Genomic DNA, 22,300 nt, shown 5'->3' with positions numbered 1-22,300 from the left:
GATGGAACTGGTAAGAGCCAGAAGTTCTAGATGGAGTTGCAGGGCAAGGGGGCAGACAGGCTTCCCCAGGGAAGACAGCTTCTCACCACTAGAGCAGAGTTAACACTTCTCTGCCTTCCACATCTGCCCAGATGTAGAGGGGGCAGCTGTGTGTGAGAGTGTGTGGAATTCAGGGTCCCAGGAAGCAGGTGGAAAAATCAGGCCCTTGACACTTAGGGTTCAGTCTTTGCCAACTTTTGAATTCCAGTGCATCCCATGGCTGATAATGACATTTTCAGAGTTCACATGTAGGCAGTGGAACACGCTAGCACATTCACCAAAACTTGAGAGCATTGCCTTCGAGTGAGACATTCACTAGCATGCTGTGGTTTTGAGGGAGCCTGGAAAGGGCTGGTAGCAGTTAATGAACTCTTCTTATGAGGTGGGTTCCAAAAATGGCCCCAGAGGAATGGAAAATATCTGTAGGATGTATTGAACCTCCCGAACTCAGATTTCCACAATGAAATTTATTCCTTTCTTGAAGAACTTGGTCCTTATCATCAGACAGACTTGGGTTCACATCCTGAGTTTGTCACGTCTTAGTGATGTTACCTGGAGCAAGTTATTAAACCTTAATTCTCTTTCCTAGAAAACAAGACTCATAATAACTGCTCCACAGGATTCCTACTATGAGTACTAAGTGATTATGTTTGTATGATACCTAAATGAGTTTTCCACGTAGCTGGGTATCCAGTCGATGATAACTACTATTAAATTACTACAGTTAGTATTTTATCAGGACTGTGAAACAGGATAGTTACTAATATAGGCAATGCCTTTTCTCAGTATTTTCAAGATCTTTATGCTGTGCTTGCATCCCCCTGGGATGGTCCGAGGGATGGTGCTCTGTTTCCCACCAGGCCCATGCCATTGATCAGCAGTGCCTTTAGCCCCAAGTGCCCCAGGCAGGGCTGCAGAGAGCTCCTGGGTGCCTCTGTGTACCACTGCCCTGCCCAATATAAGGGAAGAGGGAGGAAAAGAGTAGAGAATCCCGTTGGTGGCTTTTAGGGGCAGGCTGCAGCGTCCTCTCCTGGTCGACCAGAGCGCAGGCTTGCCTACTGATGCTCCTTTCCTGCGGGCTGATGCAGGAGCTCTCCTTCAGAGGGGAGAAGTAGGCAGAACCCACAGGAGACAATAAAATGAATGTGTTCATATTTAACGACTCCTTTCAGTGGAAATTGGAGAAGCAGTAAAACAGGCTGAGGCCTCGCTGTACACCAGGGCTCCTTGGTCCACAACTTCATAAATAAGGGCTCTGGGTGTGGTTATGGCTCATTGGGCTCTCTGGAGAAAAGAGTGAATACTAAAAGTGACCGATATGACAAGGTAAGGTGTTAGGATAACAAATCCGGGGCCTTGATTTGGGATGGAGGGGGAACTGGGCCTTCCCAGGCCTCGGCTTCCCAGACCTGAAGGGTGTCTCCATCCGGCCCTGCCACTAACAAAAGTTATCCAGCCCTAGGCAGTGTGGTGGACAGGGTAGGAATGTGAACTCAAGGTTCCTGCTACCCACAGTGTGGACTGTCCACCCACAGCATCAGCACCGGGAGCTTGCCAGAAATGCAAATGATCGAGCTCCATCCAGCCAATCAGAATCATAGGGGGCGGGGCCCAGGAATCTGTTCAGCACCATTGATGATGCTCCTTAAAGTTTAAAGCTCTCCAGAGACACACGTCTGGTTTCAGTCGGACTCCGGATTACCCATATGGCCATTGTGGCACTCCTGTGACTTTGACAGGTGATTTGATCATTTTGACCTTCAGTTTCTTTAACTCAAAATTGGAGTGGAAGGACTAAGTGAATTAATAGATTTGAGATCTTTAGAGCAGGGCTTGTAACAGTAAGGGCTCTGGAAGAATTAATTGTTTTATTAACGATTCTGTAGGAGATATCTAGAGCTGGGGAAACTCCTGGATAGCATTAAGATATTTAAAAGGGTAGCTTTATTTCATGATCCATTAGAGTATGTCTGCATCATCTTCCTTGGGAATCTGGTTATAGTGTTGTACTCACATGCACGCTTACATAATGTAATGTTGGAGAGATAGAAATAGGCAAGAAGTAGGCTAAGAGAGATTTTATTCCTTTCTGTGGTATATTCCAGAGAACAGGGAATCAAGAAGGCTGTTCCCCTTGATCTCCTGAATTCTCTCTGTCCTGTCCCCTGTCTTCTTCCCCACCCCTCACAGGGCCCATGGGCCAGATGCTATGATCCTTGTGGATGGGCAACCACGCCAGGCGAAAGGCGAGCTGGGGCTCTCCCAAATGCTCCACATCGCCAGTCAGATCGCCTCAGGCATGGTGTACCTGGCCTCCCAGCACTTCGTACACCGGGACCTGGCCACCAGGAACTGCCTGGTTGGAGCCAATCTGCTGGTGAAGATCGGGGACTTCGGCATGTCCAGAGATGTCTACAGCACCGACTACTACAGGGTAAGGTGGCTTTTCCGGCTGCAGGACTCAGCATCAGAGCTAACACCTTGCTCACATGTCTTTGTCATTGTCCATTAACCCTGTCACTCTGGAGAACACACGTATGCACCTGTGCCCAGACATACACGTGCTGGTTATCCTTTGGCCACTCCCCTGTTTATTATTCTCTCGCTAGCTCATGTCTTCCTTCCTCTTGGACGTTCAACTTGACAGTATTCTTACATTGCAATGACATATGCATTGTGTTCTTACATACATCAATATTCATTCTTCATGCAAAAACTCATACATGTATGTGTATGCCCAAAAGCACACATAGTCAAGCTCAACTTGGTGCTACATTTCAACACCTTCCAACTCAGTCCCTGATCCAGCCTTACCCACGACACATTTTATTCTCTGCAATTATCTGGTGACTGTGCAGGCTTATCTTGTCTTCAAAGGTAGATCTTGATGAGAAGTCAGAACCCACAGTAAAGTAGCAAAAATCATTAATGTCCTGCTGAGCAAAATCACCCGAATGATTTAGGAAAGATGAAGCAAGAGAGCATGTTATTGTTGCCAACTTTGGAGAGAGTTGCAGGTTGGCCTTAGAAAAACCTTTCCGATTGTGATAGGAGGCATCACATTCAATTTTATTTCTATACAGTGGTCTGCTTTATGTTAAGAAGTATCTTATTTTGCTCCCAGTATTATTTGTTCCCTTGGTCTTTGGGAAACCCCTTCCAGTGGATTATTGAGTGGTTTTGACAGTGTTATTATTGCCAGGGAAAAGACAAGTGGGCATGAGTGTCATTTACCCCCAAAGAGGGAAATATGGGAGTAGCCTGAGATGCAGAGATGGGATAACCTTTACAAACTAATTGGAAGGCACATGCCCCAAGAACTATGTCATATTTACTTCAGGGACATTGAATGGGTGAAGAGTTCGGGTAAGTGGTATAAGAAGAGGGTGGGACAAAGTTCTGGAGATCAAGAGGCATGGTAGCCATTGGTTTTGTCTTCTTTGTAGGGAATGAATGATCATATTGTGAGTCAAAGAGCCCAGATATGATTGTCCTGTTGGCCTAAGCACGGTGGACTATGAGGCTGGGAGTTTGGGGTTGACATGTGCTCTGTTCTATCTGGATGCTCCTGACAGCTTTGCCTAAACAACATTGCCCAGGCATTAGAACTGGTCACTCGAGACACTTCATTTTAGCCATAGCCTGAAGAAAAATGAAATATTTGAGAAATGCCCTTTGTGGCTAGAAAGTGATTTGTGCGTGGTACAAGCAAAGGATAGCAGATGATACATCATCATGAGAGAATATGAGGCCAAGCAGACCAAACAGCAGGGAAGGGAGCATGTCCGCACCAGCCACCCACCCTGTCCAACAATCCCAGATACGGAAAAGGGAGCACAATGCAGCAGCAGCTGTAGACGGATGGCCAGGGCAGACCTGCCAGGAAACATCAGAACAGAGTCTTTCTTTAGCATCTAGACTAATTTTTTCACTCATTTCCGAGAGAGGCGTTGGTGTGGTTCCTCAGGGCCTGTGGGCCGTGGATTTCTTGAGGCTAGCTTCAGTTGGCACCATTTAATTGCCTTTGTGCTCTCTGTAACGGGGTTTGCTGGCCCGTCTGGCTGAGCTCAGATTTCTGTTGGTGTTGATAAAAGCAAGGGAGGGATCGTCGTTTTTCTGTGGGAGGCAGATGTGTGATTATGCCAATCCATTCTCAACTGGCTTTACCACGGTCTCGGGAAATAATATCTGACCACAATGTGTGCACACGCAGCTTTCAAACTCACTTCAAGGAGTGCCCTTCATATTTCTTGATTCTGATTCAAAAGAGTCAGAAAATCACATCTATCAGTTATCGGATGATGCTGCTTTGCCCTTCCTGTAACAACTGGGAACCGATGCTCTTTACTCCTGGGAGAGCAGCAAGCGGGTGAATCCATCTCATTTCGGTGGGTAGCAGGGCTGATTGGAAATTGAGGAAGGGAGGGTGAGGTGGAAAACGTCCACTCTTCACGTATCTGCATTTCCTTTTTCATGAGTTCTAAGCCAGGTGTAAGCAGAGGCCAGCTGGCTTGAAAATGTGTGTCTTTGGTCCCAAGGAATATGAAATAAAAAAGAGCTACTGTAGTAAAAACAGTGCACTATGGGGAAACTGCATATCCCACTGATGGTGGGTAGATATTATGCTTTCCATATTCCAAGAGTGGTATGTATCATATCTTCGTGTTTAGTTGCTCGCAATGTCCTAATGTATGTGCAGCTCCCCCTCCCTCACCCTCTGCAAAAAAAAAGGCAGAAGTGGCCATTACCAGAGGTCACATCAGTCATGAACTCCAAAGTCTTGTTACCCACATTGGAAGACATCAGAGTGACAAAGACATTCTGCACTGGGACCTAGTCTTACCGAACACCACCATTAGCAGACTTGGGACCCCAACACACTTCCCCTACCCTCTCTTTAGGTTTCCCATTTAAAAAATGAGGACAAACATAGTCTCTTGGCGGAGTTATTTTGATGTTAAGCAAGTTACTTTGTGTAAAGAGCCTGGAATACATTGCTTACTGGGTAAACTATTGTTCCCTTCATACCCAAGGCAGGAAGAACCACAGGGATAATCTGATTTCCAGATGTCATTCTTGGGTCAGAGAGAAGGACCTGCTGATCACTGGAAGATAAACTGGGATCGTGCAGCTGCCCCAAAGGAATAGGGTCTTTAAGTTGACCACCTCCAGAAACTTTCCTTCCCAGGGTTTCAACTTAAATAGAAAGACTGGGTCGTCAGCACTTGGCTGTTCTTCTGGTCAGTGTTTATATGGTCCTCATGATCTTACAGCTGGGTTCATGTTCAGGTGATTTATGAAACATTTTTTTGTTTGGTACACCAGCTGAGGCTCTGGGGGATGCAGTGATTTATCGTAGAGCGGGAGCACTGACGGATGCTCTCTGCAAGCTGACATCCGGGACGGATTTGCTACTGTGGGTTCCTGAGCTCTGTAGAGCCCAGGAGTTTGTGAGTTCCTGTGCTTAATTCAGTTCAATGCAGGTAATCCGGGCCTCTGTGTGTGTGTGTGTGTGTGCGTGTGTGTGTGAGCACTCATGAGTGCATTCTGCCCAGTGCAGAATCCAGGGTGTGTATATAGGAGCAAGGAGAGAGATGAGGATAAGCTCTTCCTTATAGTCTTTCTTTCTTAATTTTTAATTTCTCCTAACAAAGAGGTGCCATCTGTCTCATGTACGAGTGATATGCAAACGATTTACAAAGGTGAACTGCCTAATTTCCTGTTACATATTTAGAAAGAGAAAACAAACATCTCTTCACTAGAGTGCCAAGGCCCTTTGTTCTCTCTTCTTAAGACTATGCCCGATGACAGATACCTTTTCCTCCTGTGGGTCACTCACTTGGCACTTCTGAGCTTGCTTTTCAACTGGCTTGGACAAGTGTGGATTTTTGGTACCATTATACCTTTCTCAGAACATCAGACAACACTAAGAAATTAGAGGTCAAATCTGGAATCAAAGACATTTTGAGAGTCCTGACAAGGAGGAGGTTGGGGTTTATTTGAGGGGGAGGCCATACGCTGAGGTATGGGAAGAACAGGATCAGAGGGCCCCGTGCTCTGATCTTCCACGCCCGGCGGACCAGGAGTGTGTCTTCCAGTTCACCCTGTATCCTCTGTGCCTAACACAGTGCCTAGCATCGTAGATGCCCATAAAAATAGCAATGAATGAACAAAGTCAGAGTTAGGCAAGAAGTAGATTAGACCAGACCAAGAGGAGCCCGAACAAGCAGATGCCCACCTAAGTGAGGTGAGTCTTCGCAGGTGTTGTGGGGAATCCGTTATCTCAGCAAGCAGAATCAGTATCTGGGGACAATATCTGGAGGAGGCAGGTGAGTGGTGGTCTTAGTCAAGGATGACTCGAAGCCAGAGTCAAGTCTTGGTAAGGCATAGAGCCCAAGTGTCCAGGAGATAGGAGAGAAGGTATGCCAAAATCCAGGCATACACGTCTGGGGAAGGTCTGGCAGCTGAAAAAATTGCTGGGTTCTAAGCTGGAGATTCCAGATCAGGGTGCCTAAAAAACCCTGGTGAGAATGACAACAGTAACCCTTAGGATGTGGGAATAATTTAGAATAAACTGATTTGACTGGTAGAGTATTTGATTTTATGGATGTCATGGTGACCCCATGGCAGTGATGACAAGTGTCATCTCTTTGACCCATGTTATCTGGGTTTGCTTCTCGGTTTCTATAATCCCCAGCTGTATGACCTTGGGCAAGTTATTTAACCTTTCAGTGCCCTCAACTGTAAAATGGGGCTACTAGTCACTATCATATGCATTTACTATGAGGATTAAGAGTTAATAAATATAAAGCCCTTAAGATGATAAATGTTAAATAAATATTAGTTACTGTGACTATAATTGGAGCTAAAATACAAATGTCTTCCCAATTCCAAAATGGGCATTTTGAGTAAGGCTTACCTAAGTGCATTAGTTAAGGTAGGCCACCTGCTATCGCAAGTAGATGCAAAAATATATATATAGTGGTTCCAACACAAATAGAAGCCTATTTCTAGGTCATATAACAGTATGAGCAGGTGAACTTGTTGGAGAAATAGCCCCTCCTCCATGCAGTCATTCTGGGTGATGGAGCTCTACCCTCTTCTTTGTGTGGTGTCCTTGGTCAACCTAGGCATCCATCCCCATTCCACAGCTGGGAGAGGAAATGGGCATGAAGGAATGCATGGTTTTAATGGCCCTGACCTGAAAGTGGGGCCTGTCACTCACTTCTCATGGCAAGAACCCAAACACATGCATGGTCTCAGCATTTGTAAAGGAGGCTGAGAAGTGGAGTGTAGCTGTGTCCTCAGGTAGAAGAGAAGAACATGGATTGTAGTGAGCACCTGGTAGCCTCTGCCACATTATGGGTGAAGAAAAACTCCTTTCTCTTCCAACATTCCATGGCATATCATCCCATGTCTGATGATTTATCAGGAAAGTTAGGACAAGATATCCTTACTTTGTACTGCTATTCCCATCCTGAAGATGGAGATGATTATCCTGAGATGCCCCTTTCATCCTCTGCTTCCAACGTCCTGGTGTCACATGACATGTGTAAGCAATGGGGGAGCTTGGCCCCACCTACCATCTTGGCGCTTTTGTTCATTCCCCTGGAAAGCATAAAAGGCATGCTGACAAGAAAACAAATTCAATTGATTGGGTGGGGAAAGAGGGAATGTTCTAAATCAAAGGGAGTCCAAGTTAATAGGAAAGAAAATACGTTCTCAAAGTTTTGTTGACTAATTAATTCGGTTTTGGTCTCAAGTGGAGAGGTCCTTAGATGGAAACCAAGTAGCTGGCAGTGCGTTGAGGAGAGCCAGAGCTATGAAATAACTTGTAATTGACTTTTATCTTTAAAAGCTAGTGATGATGATTTAAGCTAACTGACTTTCAGGATTACGTGGACCCACCAATACCCCTTGCTCTTTGTTGGGGTTTTGGGAGGCTCATGCAGTAACTGGAACCCCTCTTCCCTACTCAGATTCTGAGTTCTGAGCCCTTGGAGACAGAGAACCCAGACAGATGGAGATTATAATGTGTATGTGTATAGTGTTAGAACAGTTGCAGATGGTGGCCTTGCTGGGCAGCTACAGTGAGCTCCCTCATACTGAATTCCCAGACTAGACTTTCTGCCCAGTCATGGCAGCCTGCGAATATTGCAAGCCTTGCCCTACTGGGGCAGAACTCTTGCGGCTCCTCTCCGTTCTCTGTAGACAGGCAGATGCCCATCAAAAGGGAGAAAGAGTGTGGCCTGAATGCTAGCCCCCAACAATCAGAAAAGTTGTTCCTCCCAATGGGTGGGATTCAGGCTGGAGAGCTCTCCGATTATTACTCTAACAGGTAATCTGGAACAGTGCTAAATTCTATTCATCCCCACCTGGGCAAGTGGCTGCCAGCCACCCTGAATCTTAAATTCTTTCCTCCAAGGCCAAGAGTAGGGAGACCTGACCCCCTGCTTAACTGCCTGGGAGAGGATTAGTAGCTGGGTATACTGGTCCTTGAGAGATGCTGACCAGTTTGGAGAGGGCTTAGCCAGACTTGTCCCTCGGGTTTCAGCCATTAGGTTTTCCTTAGTAGACCCAGTCACCATGGTAGGAAAAAGTGATTCTGACTATCAGAAGGTAGAGGGTTTCGTGCAGGCTGTCCAGTGGCCAGTGCCCAGTTACTGGGCCTAATCGTTCTCTTGCTATTTGTTGGATATCCTAATAATTTGTTACCTGTATTCCTATTTATCTGGAGGAGAACAATGGGGAGAGGTTTATATTCCATTCCTAAAGAATGGGATGGTCCTGTCTCTTATTTTTTATAAATTTGTTTTCATTTGGAGTAATTTTAGATTTCCAGAAAAGTTGCAGAGATAGTGAAGAGAGTTGTCATATGCACTTCACCCAGTTCTCCCTACTGTTGGCCATGGTAACTTTGTCAAAGCTAAAAAAAAATTAACATCAGTACAAATTGTTCATGAAACTAGACCTTGTTTGGATCGTACTGATTTTCCCACTAGTATTCTTTTTAATGTCCCCAGATCCACTCCAGAATACCACATTGCACTTAGCCACATTGTTCCTTAAAGGCAGTAGGACTTTTACGGTTGAAGCCGGGGTGAGGACATCCATCCACAACCCTATTATAGTCTCTCCTTTGGTCCCCTTTGCCCCAGGGCAACCCTTCATTCACCTTTCAGAGGCCCCAGAGCTCCAGAATTCCCTGTGTCTGGAAGAAGGGTAAGTGGGCTATAAGAAGCTCCTGAGGAACCCTATTTGATGAGTACTTTTAACTCCGGAGTCTTAAAGGAATCCTTCGAAGCTGTGCAGTCATTGGTCTCTGTCTTTAGAGAGTAAGCAGAGAGGACTAGAGCTTAGATTTGGAGGCTAAGGGAAGAAGGCTTGAGACTCCTCAGGTTCCCGTCCCTAAACTGTGTGTGCGTTCTTTTCTTCCGCTGTGGGAGAGGGTGCCCCATGCTGGCGGAGGGACATGGCCACAGGTAGACATCTGCGCATGCTCAGAGCCTTAGTTGCCAGAATGGCTGCTGTGGGACTTGGAGCCACAATACCCACATCTTGAGTGAATTCTGAAAAACAACTTAAATGCTAAGACCCATCAAGCTGCAGAAAGCTGCAGAAGGAATGAACCCGGAGGAAGGTATGGAGAATAGATTTAGGCTAATTATAGGTATTACAACCTTGTTTCCTTGATTAAAGCCAATGGATTTGCACACTAATTATCCAAAAAACATCAGACATTTTGGAATCCCAAATCTGTTGAGGGACAGGACTGCTGTTTAGGATATCTCTGTCTCCATGCCAACTCTGTGTCCAGTTAGAGACTTCACTTTCATCTGTCAAATCTGGGATTTGGATCCTGGTTTTATGGTCTCCTGTAGATGTTACATTCGATGGGACTAAGTTCTAGGGGTAATGATAACTGAGCCAGAGGCTTGGCTTCTTTAGAATAGAAGGGAGCTAGGGCTGAAGGTACAAGAATAAAGCCAACGTCCTCTCAAACAGTCTCTATTATTGCTTTGCCCCGGACCATAGCTGGTCAATATCCCAGCCCCCTTTCCCCCTCCTGATGAGACAAGGGAACAACCTCCAGTTTTGAAATAGTCTCTCTCCACAATATCTGGATCTACTTTAGTGATTGAAATTTGCTTTCTTCTCTTCCCTCTTCTTCCTGTTTGAGATACTTAGGGTAATTGGGGGCAAAAATCAGCCTGATGGGCATAAGAATGGCTAGGCAGATTTTCTTTCAGTGATATTTTTTCAGTGATGGGAATTACCTGGATTCTTCTATCCATCTCAGCACTTCCGGACCTCCAAACTTCCTAGACTGTATTATACTTCATTCCAACACGCTGGTAGTGCTGTGGACATCCACCTGCAACTATAGCAATCTACCAAGTTCAGACGTTAATCTAGGGTGGGATCTGGTGTTTTGAGCCATGGAACAGTCCAGCAATCTGCTGTATAGATGACTTGGAGAGGACATGATGATCAGGACGTTGAGGTGCAAACAATGGGACTCCAGCAATGAGGTGAAAAAGTTATTTGGGGCATCAACCCACAGGGGCGTAGGAATGTTAGTGCTGAGGGATACTGTCCTGTGTTTGCTATGGGGTCTTGGCAATCTATGACTCATGGTAGCTAGAATGCAGGACCAGAGGCAGAAAGCCTAGGTTTAGTCCCTGCCATGACCATTGACATGGAATTAATACCTTCCTTGCTGTGGACCTGAGTTTCCCATATGTAATGTAGGCACTTCCTGTCTTTCCTCATCATTGTCTTGAGGCTTCTCATCTCTTCACAGGTGCTGGCCACACCAATAGCATTGTTTTCTCTCGCTGCACGGAAGGTTGGGGGTTTGATGGGTATCCCACAGTTTTGTCTTTAGATATGCTGATGGCTTCACTGATCCTTTTCCTGGATGGGGCTTCAAGGGCTGGATTCTGGGGCTCGGCCACTCACTTACTTTGGTGATATTGACTTTAGATCATTATTCTTGACTCTCAACTTAGAAGGTTGGATTAGATGCATAGTTTTCTAACACATTTTTTTTAATAGCAGTAAAATCTTTTCTTCAGATGGCCCTTAGAAGATTGATAGGTAGATGGATGATAGATAGATGATAGATAGATAGATAGATAGATAGATAGATAGATAGATAAACACAAACTGCCTCAGTTGAAGTGGAAACACAATGGAACAATGGCATTCTGCTACCTCTGGCCTTCTCCCAGCCATGGGGCTCTCGCAGCACTTTCTGGAGGGGTTTCCATGCCCTGCAGGGCTGAGCAGTGGGACCCCTTCAGTAGGCTCCCCCATCAAGATTTAGGGCAGATCTTACCTGTTCCAGCTACACATAATAGTGACATGAAGAAGAAGAATGGTAGCAGCAGGGAATCAGTGAATGAGTAGCTGGATTTGAAAGAGTAGCTGCTTCTCTGTGGCTCATCAGTTGACCACGTAAGCCCTTCCACCCAAACCAGCTGAGAGAGAAATGCTCATTTCACACATGCTGATTGTGGGACTCTGCGTTTGCACACCAGCCTCTTAATGTTCTGCCTGGAAGGAAGAAGGTCTTCTGAGACCCTGCAGAGAAGTAAGCTGCCAGGGGTTATCAGCCTCCATTTTCTGGGTGAGGCTCAGAATGGCTTGGTGATGTTTTTGAGACCATGAGACTTCTCAACAGCAAAGTCAGTGTTAGAATCTTACACCCGAGGACGGGGAATCCACTTTGAACATCTGCTGGACTTCGTCCAGGCTAGTTTCTTCCCCCTTGTGCCACAACCCCTAGCCATTGAGAAGGTCCCTGTGTTGGGGACGGAATTCAGTTTAATTCCCCAACTACATGTGAGGATGAATAGAATGCAATCTCTGTTTCCAAGGAAATTAAAATTTCATAGGGAATATAAAGCAGGATGGAAATGTGTAACTCCCCCACAGGCTAGAGGGAAGAAAATCATACAAAAGGGTTACCAGTTTCAAAAGCCCATTTAATCAGAGGGATGACTTGGGTCTTAAGGAGTGCGTGGGTAGTCAGAGGATTGAATTTAAGGAAGGCATTCTTGTCAGAGGGGTGAGCGTGAGCCAAGGCGTGGAGGGAGCTTGGAGGCAGGCAAACCAGGAGGGTGATCTGGAACAGCGTGTCCCTCAATGGGCTGAAACTGGCGACGCATGGAAGATGTGCAGAAGGAAATGTCTGGAAAGGAAGGATGGGTCTGGAAAGGCCGGCTGTTCTGACATGGGTGCCGATGGGCAGTCATGGACTGCGTGTCATCTGTTTTAGTGTAAGTGAGGCTGTGTGTGAGGACAAGTCATCAGGCAGTGGCAAGTAGGACGGACTGCAGGAAATCGGGAGCGCTATGGCATGAGGCAGTGAGGCCTTGTGCCCTGTGGTAGCCGTGGAGTATGGAAGAGTAACCATCTGAATCAGCCGCGCCTGGGAAGGTCAGCTAAAGGCTGGGACCTGGGGCACTCAAAGCTTTTTCAGTGTTGGGTCATAACCTTGAAAAAGCCTTCATGGTAAAACTGTGGGTCAAGATGGATATTTTACAAATGCATCTTTTAGGCCACCAAGCCCAGTGTGTCTCCCTCGAGTGTTAGAAACAGATGAACAAATGCCAAATCATTCCATTTTTAAGAAACATGAAGCTGGAAGGAGCCTTGAATGTCGTCTCTTTCACCCCTGTGGCCCCCCTGCAGAACCAGCATCAAAACCACCCCAGACAGATGGTTTGCTCACACTACCCTGGTGCACCTCCCGGGATTCCACAGACGACCCCCCCCATTCCTTCCAGATGTGGTAAAGGGAAGTCATTATCAGTGAGAGATTTCTTTTTCTTTCTAATTTGTAACACCCTTTAGAAGTGGGACGTTCTCAATTATGTCTAGCCAGAATTCCACCTGCTGTAAGGTAAGTCACTTTTGTCCTCTATTCTCGGTGGAGATAAACATGGTTTATACTACAAAACAGATATCATAATACCGGGAAGATGCTAAGCAGCTCACTGAAACCAATTATGGCCTTTTCATAGATCGTGGGGTGTATTTTGTTCAATGGGTGTATCTTGACTGGTGAGGAATCCGTGGCATATCCGTTTCTCCTTCCCTTGCCCTGCCAAAAAATAGCATCGTTTTCCTGAGTGCAGCTCCTGGTGCTTTCTCCTAAACTTGGTTTCATCTCCTTGTGATTCTGCAATCTGGTTGTTTTCTTCCATCCGTGATGGTGGTGTGAGGTATGGGACTGGTGCTGTCGTCCTCAGGCTTAACCTCCACAGGGACAGGTACTGGAAAATAAGACAGGGAGGTGCCCCATCAGAAAATCCTGAGCCCTTCAGGCGTCTTCACACTGGAGCTCGTCCTGAAGGAACCAGACGCAGAGGCTGTATTAGGAGGGCTAGTGAACCAGGTGTGGGTTCCTTCCCCTCCTCTCCGCTCCTCTGGAGGATGGGCTAGCTTTGCCTTTATCACCTGACACTGGCCTGTATTTTAACAGACCCTGTTTGGGTTCCTGAAGTCTAAAACACTCCCCCCCTTTTTTTTTCTGAAGCAAACTGAATACATAACATATAAAGATACATAAATTTCCATACAAATATCTTCTTTACCAGCTGTAATTAAGATATTTGCATGTAAAGAGAACAGTGTGTTCCCTTGACTTCCTCCTGGTAGGGAATTGTGTTTTTCTCCTAATCCTCAAAACCCAAGACTTTGTGAACTGTTTGTGTCTAAACAGGAGGAGGAGGGAGAGGAAGGGGAGGAGGAGGGGGAGGAAGAGGAGGAAGAAGAAGAGGCAGAGGATGGGTCAATATAGCATCAGAAATTTAGAATTTTAAACACAGTTTTTACTCCTGGTTGTTTTTATGTTCAGGCCTAGCTCATCCCACAGGACAAAGTTGAGGTGGGGGTGGGGGAGAGCCCAAGAGAAAGTGGGCTGAGTACGTGCTAATTCTGGAGTCAAGTACATAGATATGCCTTTGAATCCTGAGCTTCTGCTTCTGAGCTATGTGACCTTAGGAAATTTTCTTAAATTTTCCAAGCCTTAGATCCTCACCTGAAACAGAGAGAGAGAGAGAGAGAGAGAGATAATGTATGCAAATTGCCTGGTTCCTATTAGGCACTCAATAGATGGTAATTATTGTTCTATGTAAGTGAATAAGGTAGAAATTATATATAAGAAATTTTAAATAATTTTGAATTACAAGCCAAGGTATTTCCTAGGATGATTTTTGGTGCTGGATACTAAAATCAGAGGGGAGGAGAGCCTGGAGAGAACTCCGAGAAAAAAGAAGCAAAGCCACTTACTCTTTTGAGACTGGTTTAGACATTTGGGTTTGTCTGTTGGGAGCCCAGGAGGAAAGAGAAAGCATCTAGTTGGTCAAGGGAAGAGCTTCCCATTGTAGAATTGGTAGCTCCAATTAGGAGCTAACTTTTGATAACTGTAGACCATGAATTCTACGGTTGACAAAGGTCTTCAGAATTAGAGCCTGTTCTCCAGGCCTCCTAAGTGTGTGCCATCCCTTGTTGCCCCAAGAGAAGATCTTGGGGTCGTGTGAACTAGGGCTTGGGGATATGAACAATATCTATAGAGAGAGATATAGATAAGATATAAATAGAAATATATAGGCAATATATATAGCTCTATATGAGGCTGTTTTAAGCCTGCTCCTCCCTCCCTTCTCTCTCTTGTCATAAGCAGCATGATGGTCACTTCTCGCTATCATGCATGACAAGAGATAATGGCTAGACAAGAGCTGTTGGAGTGTTGGCCGCCATCACCACTGTTACCACCCAGTACTACCAGTATAGTCTGCTTAGTAAATGACCATGCACACTCTGGGGGAAAAAAATGAGTCAAGTTCATCAACGTCCCAAATTTGGTTGGCAGGGGTGGTCAGTATGCCATCTCTCCCACTCTGCCAATCACCATGACAACCATGGCTACCTTTTCCCCACTGAGTCATGTTCTTTGGCCTCTACAGCCAGGATGGACCTTTGATTTGTGGTCCCGTTTGTTCTTGAAGTCGATCATTTTCTTAGCCAGTGGTTGTCAACCCCCAGTTTCCTGATCTTTGTATTTCCTTATTTATTCATGTCCTTGACTTATTTGGGTACATGCATATCCTATAGTACTCCACACCCTAAATTGCTTTGAAAGCAAGGAACCTACTCTGTTTTTATGACACTGCTTAAGAAAAGTGCTTAATTAAAAATATATATAATCCTATGTCAAATGTTTATAATGGGTAAGGAATAATGGCCTAAGCATTTAATCCATTTTAAATGGATCCTTGTAAGTCCCCCTTGCCATACACCAATAATCAGTGTGTGGGGACTCTGGGTAGATACATCTGGATCTGATTCCCTACCAAAGGCCCAAACATCTGCTTATCAGGGAAGAGGCCAGAGGGGATGTCTCACAGTAATTAAAACACCCACGAGACTGCAGTTAGCACCCGAAGGACAATTTATTAATGCACACAGGGGGCCAGATTATTCAAAGGCTATATGATCAAAGCATTGACTCCCAGTAAGCCAGTCTGTGTGGGAAGCCTGATCATTATTGAGAAGGTTGCTTAAAGAGGAAGTCAGAGCAAGAAAGTCAGATGAATCAAATTGTCAGTAGCATCCAGCTAAGAAAGACTGATAAACCCACATCCATCTGACAACAGAGACTCCTTGGCTTTCCAGCAGGTTCAGAAATACTCCAAGTCTTCTGCCCAAATCCACCCCACTCCCCCGACCGAAGCCAGGAAGGGATAAACATTGCCACCATCCGATTCCATGTCTACTCCCTTTCCAGGTCTCTGTGACCAGCCAATGCCCCTTCTCAAAGACATTTTTTTTTTCATTTTCATCAATCAGGGTACAATTGAGTCATGATAGCCTGGAGGCACTGAAGCTGTTTCAGATGCCCTTGGGCATATATTCTTGTTTTCATCCATCTTATGCTAATCTTAAAGAGACCGTCTTATAGTCTTCATTTCTAAATAGAGAGGAGTCACTTTACTGTTAGAGTCCCCAGTGCTTGCCATGTTGCTAGATTTCCTTTATACCTAAAATAGGACTTGTTTCTTGCAAATCTAATTGCCTTGATACCAAGTAGTATATTCTGCAGGAATGGCAAGTAGATCTCAGGTACAGTTCTGATTGGCTGATAGTGGTTGCTCAGCATAGAATGATAAAAAGAAGTTGGTGGTTGCCTCTAGAGTCAGTGAAAAAGAACGTGGGATTAATTGCTGATGTCTACCATGGGCATAGGAAAGGGAATTAGCGGTACTTGTGTCATATTGTCCCAATCCTGGCATACCCATCCCAATCAGTGCTCTCAATTCAAGGCTTCTACTGGACTCCTTTAGTAATGCTCAAACCTTAGCTTCTCAGAGTTGGAGGGAATCTAATAAGACGTAGGTGTGTGTTTATTGAATGCATCTGTGTGGAAGGATTGTGTACAGAGGGAGGACTTTGCCAGGTGGGCCTGAATTACTGGGACTAACTTAGGTTTAGATGCCCAAGTTCACATAGATGAGACCAGAATCCCAATATCCTAAATTATCTTCTACTTGCTTTTTCTCACTCCTCCCTTAAATGTTTTTGTTGTTGTTGCTGGTGTGTTTTTTGATTTTTTTTAAAAGACCTTATGCTGTTCTTGGTAGATCTATTTCCACTCTGCCAAGATTTCTTTGTTGTCTAGATATAGCTTTTCCTCCCAGCTCTGTGCCACCTGCAACATTTATCAATGTACCAGCAATTACTTTAAGCATATTTTTAATTTTGGGGAACATTGAATATCTCCAGACTGGGGTTTGCTGCTGGAGTCTTGCTCCCAAGCAGCTGATCCAATTATCAGCATTCTTTGAATATAGACCTTCTATGGTTATGACTTCAGCCATTTGGACTCTTCTTCTCCACACATTAACCTCTTTGTTCATAAGTATTTCATGAGAGTCCTTGATAAATTCCTGGGTAAAATTTGGGCAAGCAATCTATGCTGGCAAATTTATGAAATCCTGGCTAGAAATAAACTTGGAGATCATCTTGTCAAACCCACTTATTTAACAGATGGGGACACTGAACCCCAGAGAGAGAGCAGGTGTCACTCAAGTTCATGCATCTATTTAGTGCGAGAGTTGAGGTAAGAATATTGGTGTCCCATCTCAGATTCCGGGCTTCTCTCTGATCATCATCAAAGTACTTGGAGGTCAGTTGGGCCAGAATTATCATTCCTACTTACAGACCGGTAAACTGAGGCTCAGAGAGATTAATTAATATTCTTGAGATTACACAAAAAATTAGGGTAGGGCAGAGTCGGGTTCAGTGCTCTGATTCATAGGTAAGGTTTTTTAAGGACAATGAGGTCATTTTTGAATAGAAGCTTTAAATAGTGTGCTGGTACAGTATGGTCTCTATGAGGTTAGGTAGACTTTAGAGTTAGAAATGTGAACCTATAATAAGCCAGTTCCGTGATTTTTTTTCTAGTTCGATTTGTGGCAAAGATATTTACGGAAGAGGAAGCAAACACTGGGGGTGATTCAGAAAGCAAGGAGACCTTAATTCAAGGAGTCCAGAGTCTCCAGGGTGGTAGTAAAACCAGCACCAGCAAGGTGAACTGGACCAAGCAGAATCCCAAAAATATAACACAGATTGGGTGAAACTGAAGAGTAGGGTAGAGATGCCGGGAGCAGGGGAGATGGTCATCGGAGATGAGGAATGCTGCCCTGGTACCTCTAAATATGTTGCAGGAAGTGATTTTTTTTTGTTTTGTTTTGCATTTTTATTATGAAAAATGTATTCTCGGGAAAATCTGTCAACACCTACTTGTTCCTAGTAGCTCGGGATTTCTGAAATGGCAGGATCCAGGCCTTATTTCTCCAATCCCATAACTCTGTGTCTGATATATGGTAGGCTCTCTGCAAATGTCTGTTAAGTGAAATAAACAAGGAGGCACGTACACGTCTTGGTGAATGACTGGCCTGGGATGGAGCTCCAGGGCACGGTAGTTCGGGGCAAGCAGAAATCACAAAACCAGGTTTCTTCCCATTCAGAGATGCTCTGGGGAATTGTCCTCCATCATTTTGGTCTGGTAAATGGGCGTGGTAATGTGTTCCCTTCCCCGCAGGTGTGGCAGGGCTAGAAAGTTCTAGGGCGGTGAAGCGCAGCGCCCCAGGCACTTACCTGTATCATGTGAAAATGGAAGGGGTTCTTCATCCCTGGGGATTTTCCAGGAAATCTAAATGACCACATTTTAGAGATGTGATGGAAACACATGCGTTGATCATGAGGTTACAGTAGATGACCTCAAAGTTTTGCTTTTTCCCCAATTCTGAAATCCTGCGTCCACTCGGTAATAGAAAGTGCTTAGATAGGTATAAAGCGGGAAACTCATTAAGAGCCATGATTATGTGTGTGCAAGGAACTGTGTCAAGTATATATTTCTGTGATGCTATGAAATATTTCACCCTCTTCATATCTACAAATTCTCACGTCTGCTTTCTTTCTCACTTCCCTCACACCTCACCATCTGTCACCTGCCCTCTCTAGCCCCCTGCTCTCTATGCCTGGGTCTGTCCCGCTCTGAAACCTTGAAGCCATTCTCCCTTCTTGCTACTCTAAAATCCACCGTCTCTTCTACACTAAAGAAAAAAATCTTCATTTGACCTTTCTGCCCCTTTCAATGGACACGCATCTCCTTGACGACTAAAATAGGTCGTTTTATCTTGTCTTAATTTTTGGGCTTCTGATCTCACCACTTCATTGACTCTAAATTTGGGGGGTCACTAATTATCTCATCTTGGCAAAATTCAAATGCCTTTCCTCTAAAAAGTCTAATCCTTTTCTGAATATCTGTTGAATGACATTATTAATAGCTGCCCCATTCTTTCTGCACCTTCTGTTCCCTCGCTGCTTAACATCTCGCTCAGTGCTTCACGGTGCTTGGCCCCACGATGTAGTCCCCGTTCCAGCCATTCTTTGCCTCACCCATTGGTTTCTCTTCTTTCTCCCCTTTGAAGTTCTGGTCCTGCTGTTTTAGACATCTGCTTTGGGAAACCTCACACACTCATGCTTCTAACGCCTTTTTGCTTTTAGGCAGAAGCTGGTTGGATTTACATTTTTAGCCTCCTCCTCTTCTCTGTTTGATTGCTTAAGCTGTTAGCCTCCCCTGGAGAATTCGTTGGTGCTTGAAACTTGCCTTGTTGGAGATAGAAGTCACCATGGCCACCTCCTGCTTCTCAAACAAACCGCCCATTGGCATCAGTGAGAACCCTGTTGGGACGTTTCCCGAAGTTGAGTCATTTTTGAACCTGTCTCTTCATCACCTGTACCTGACTCCTTACCTGATCCTGTTCTCCCTCTCTTTACTCCCATGTTGCCTGTCCTTTGTACGTTGGCAGGGAACTGCCCAGGTCTACTCCCTGACCAGACCAATTCTTGGATCAATGCATGCACGTTCAGGCTCCGAGTCATGCTGCCCGTGCTCCTTAAACTTGCCATGATCCCAGCAGCTTCTTTAAGAGAGTTGAGTGAATCCTCATTTCCCAAAATGGTAAATTTCTTACCCTGGCCTCCAAGGCCCTCAGGCGCTCTGCAATGCTGCTTCCTGACCACTCCCACAAGAAGCCCCCCGCTCCGTTCTACCCCACCCAGCCTGCCCCCCCATTCCTCAGTGCCGCTCGCTTATTTCCAACGTTGCCTGAGACCTTCTGTGTATATTTCCTAGGGCTGCTGTAACAAGCACCACTGACTGGGGGACTTAACCAACAGAAACTTATCCCCTCGTAGTTGTAGAGGCTGGAGGTCTGAGAGCAAGGTGTCAGCATGGTCGGTGTCTTCTGAGGCTTCTTTCCTTGACTCGTAGATGCTGTCTTCTCCCCGTGGCTTTACATCCTTCACCTTCTGTGAATGTCTGCGTCCAAATTTCCTTTTCTTGCAAGGACACCAGTCATATTGGATTAGGACCCGCCCACCTGACCTTGTTTTACCTTAATTACCTTTCCACATACAGTTACATTGTGAGGTACTTGGACTTAAGCCTAATGAATTCTGGGGGGAACACCATTCAGCCCATAACGTCTTCTCCTCTCGACTTATCATCTGTTCTTTCATCTTCCTCTTTGTTCTTTCTCTCTATTCCTCACTGTCATCAAAACCCACTGGCCCCATTTCACTGTGCTCCCTGGATGGTCTCCCTAGCACCACCCTATTGGGTCAACACACACAAACGTGTTGCTTTGTGAACATGCTTCTTTGTTGGGTCCTTCTGATGTTTCTCTGCCTCTGACTTGACTGCGAGCCGGGGCTCTGTCTCTTGTCTTTTGAACAAGAGTACTTGAGAAATGCCATTGCTAAGTCCCTGCATATCCCTTCTCAAAGGCTGCCTAACATACCCACTTCCCTGACTTCTCAAGAGGCCTTTCAAGGGGAATGAGTTTTTTCCAAGTGGTAATGGAGAACGTACACACTGACTCTGTTGACAGCAAGAAGGAGGAGGGCTGAGGATCCACACAGATGATGTCCTACTAGCTCACCTCCTTTCCAGGTTGGACAGGCAGGGGAGGGCATCTGGGAAGGAAGCCCTGAAAGTAGTGGTGAATTCAGTGATGTTTCTGCTGGAGACAGGAAGGACCAATATTCCCTCAGAAACTTTGGAGAGGTGCTATTTCTTTGATTTAAGGGGGTGAAAATTCTGGATAAAACCCACTTCTTTTCAGAGTGGTAGTTGGCAGGGAGGCTCATCTTGTTGGAAGTAGAGTTGAGCCCTTGGAGGGAAGCCAGTTGGATCTTGGTAGCCGACCGAAAGGAAGACAGCTGGGTGCCATGTATCAAGAGTGGTGTGATGGCGTGCCTGCCGAGCTGCGGGTAGCATCTCTGAGTGGACTCCTGAGTGAGGGCCCTGGAGCTGGGTTGATGCTGTCAGCCTTTCCCCCTAGTGGTGTGATAGGTGTTTGGAGGCTGTGGCCAGGAGAGACTCGCCATTCACTTAAAGATACACCCACTCCCCCTCTCCTCCCTTCTTTCATCCTTCCATGCTTTCTTCCTCTGCCTTCATCCTTTCTTCTCTCTTCCCCTACCCTACTCTCTCCTCCATTCACTGTCAGGAAGGGCCATGCCAGAAGGGCCCGATCAGCGTGTCATGGCAGCGGCAGAGGCTAGCAGCGCCGGCAGCTTCCACAGTGAGTCTGGATTTTGTTTCTGGGGCCAGGGGGCTGGGCAGGGCAGTCCACACACAGACTGACAGCTTGCAGACTTTGGAGAGGAACTTCCATGGGCTGGGGCTGCTTCCCTCCTCTCCTTCCCTGCCTCCCAGCAGAGGGGCATCATTTCATTTCCATGGAAGTTTCCTGCCAAAGCCATTGATGTGCTTGGGATGTCTCATGGGAGGAAGCATGGTGGGGGGCGGAGGGGCCATAGTCTGCTAAGATTAGGTGCACATCTGGGAGAAGCGCCGGAGTTCAAATGGCTGCCAAGGATTCTGTCCAAGCCTGCGTGTGTGGTGGATGCTGGAGGCTCTGCATGGACGATGGTTTGGCTGCTTTCTTGCATTTCAGGAAGTGTGACCTTGAGTTTCTAGTACACATTGGGTACCTACACTCCCTTTCAGGAACTGAGAATGCCACACAGGCTCAAGGATCTGCAGAACCAGAGGTCTCCCTGTTGGCCTCAGATGAAGCTTGTCTAAGAAATGTGATGTTTAGGATAGTTATTACAGAGCTCCATGACTGAGTCATCCCTCCGAGTATTGGGGGAAAGTTTTTGCCATCCCCATGTTAATTTCTGTGGTAATTTCTGGCATGGAGATGGACATAATGTGGAATCAGTCAAAGTTCCATCTGTCTTGCCTTGAACATCAGACTGAATTGGATGGCTTCCTTCCACTTTTAGCCTAGGGGCTGTTTTCTTCTGTTTTGGGAATGGTCCACTTGGGAAAATAGAACCACAAAATTTACCTATCCAGCCTTAAAAATCTCATCCAGTCTAGGAGCCCACATGTCCATCTCGAAATGTTTTCCCAAAGGCCAGATGCTGTTTTCAAATATTGACGGGGTGTGAAGTAGTTTATTTTGAAGTGAAAAACCTCCATCTCCGATACGTGATATTATCCTGATGCTGCAGTCTTACGGGCAGGTGCATGGGGATGCTTTTCCAATTTCATTCATTTCTCCTGTGATACGGTTAGGGAGGTAAATTAGGCATAGCTTCCCAAGTTCTATCAGGATCACGTTTTTATAGGTATCTCCTCTTGGCCCTGTTACTAATAATGGCATTA

The 22,300-nt window shown here is 45.7% G+C and overlaps 1 protein-coding gene across 2 annotated transcripts in view; it reads left to right on the top strand.

Annotated features, from left to right (window-relative positions):
• The window catches only part of NTRK3 (neurotrophic receptor tyrosine kinase 3), a 384,278-nt gene that overhangs the window by 319,278 nt on the left and 42,700 nt on the right, over positions 1-22,300 (top strand). For both annotated transcript variants that reach the window (XM_026510431.4, XM_057303718.1), the window contains exon 15: positions 2,230-2,473. In XM_026510431.4, coding sequence (XP_026366216.1) covers positions 2,230-2,473 — 244 coding nt within the window. The remainder of the gene's footprint in view (positions 1-2,229; positions 2,474-22,300) is intronic.

The sequence above is a fragment of the Ursus arctos genome, unplaced genomic scaffold, assembly GCF_023065955.2.
Source record: "Ursus arctos isolate Adak ecotype North America unplaced genomic scaffold, UrsArc2.0 scaffold_28, whole genome shotgun sequence".
NCBI lineage: Eukaryota > Metazoa > Chordata > Mammalia > Carnivora > Ursidae > Ursus > Ursus arctos.
The sequence above is the reverse complement of the archived record's forward strand: the minus strand, read 5'-3'. Positions and strand labels throughout refer to the sequence as shown.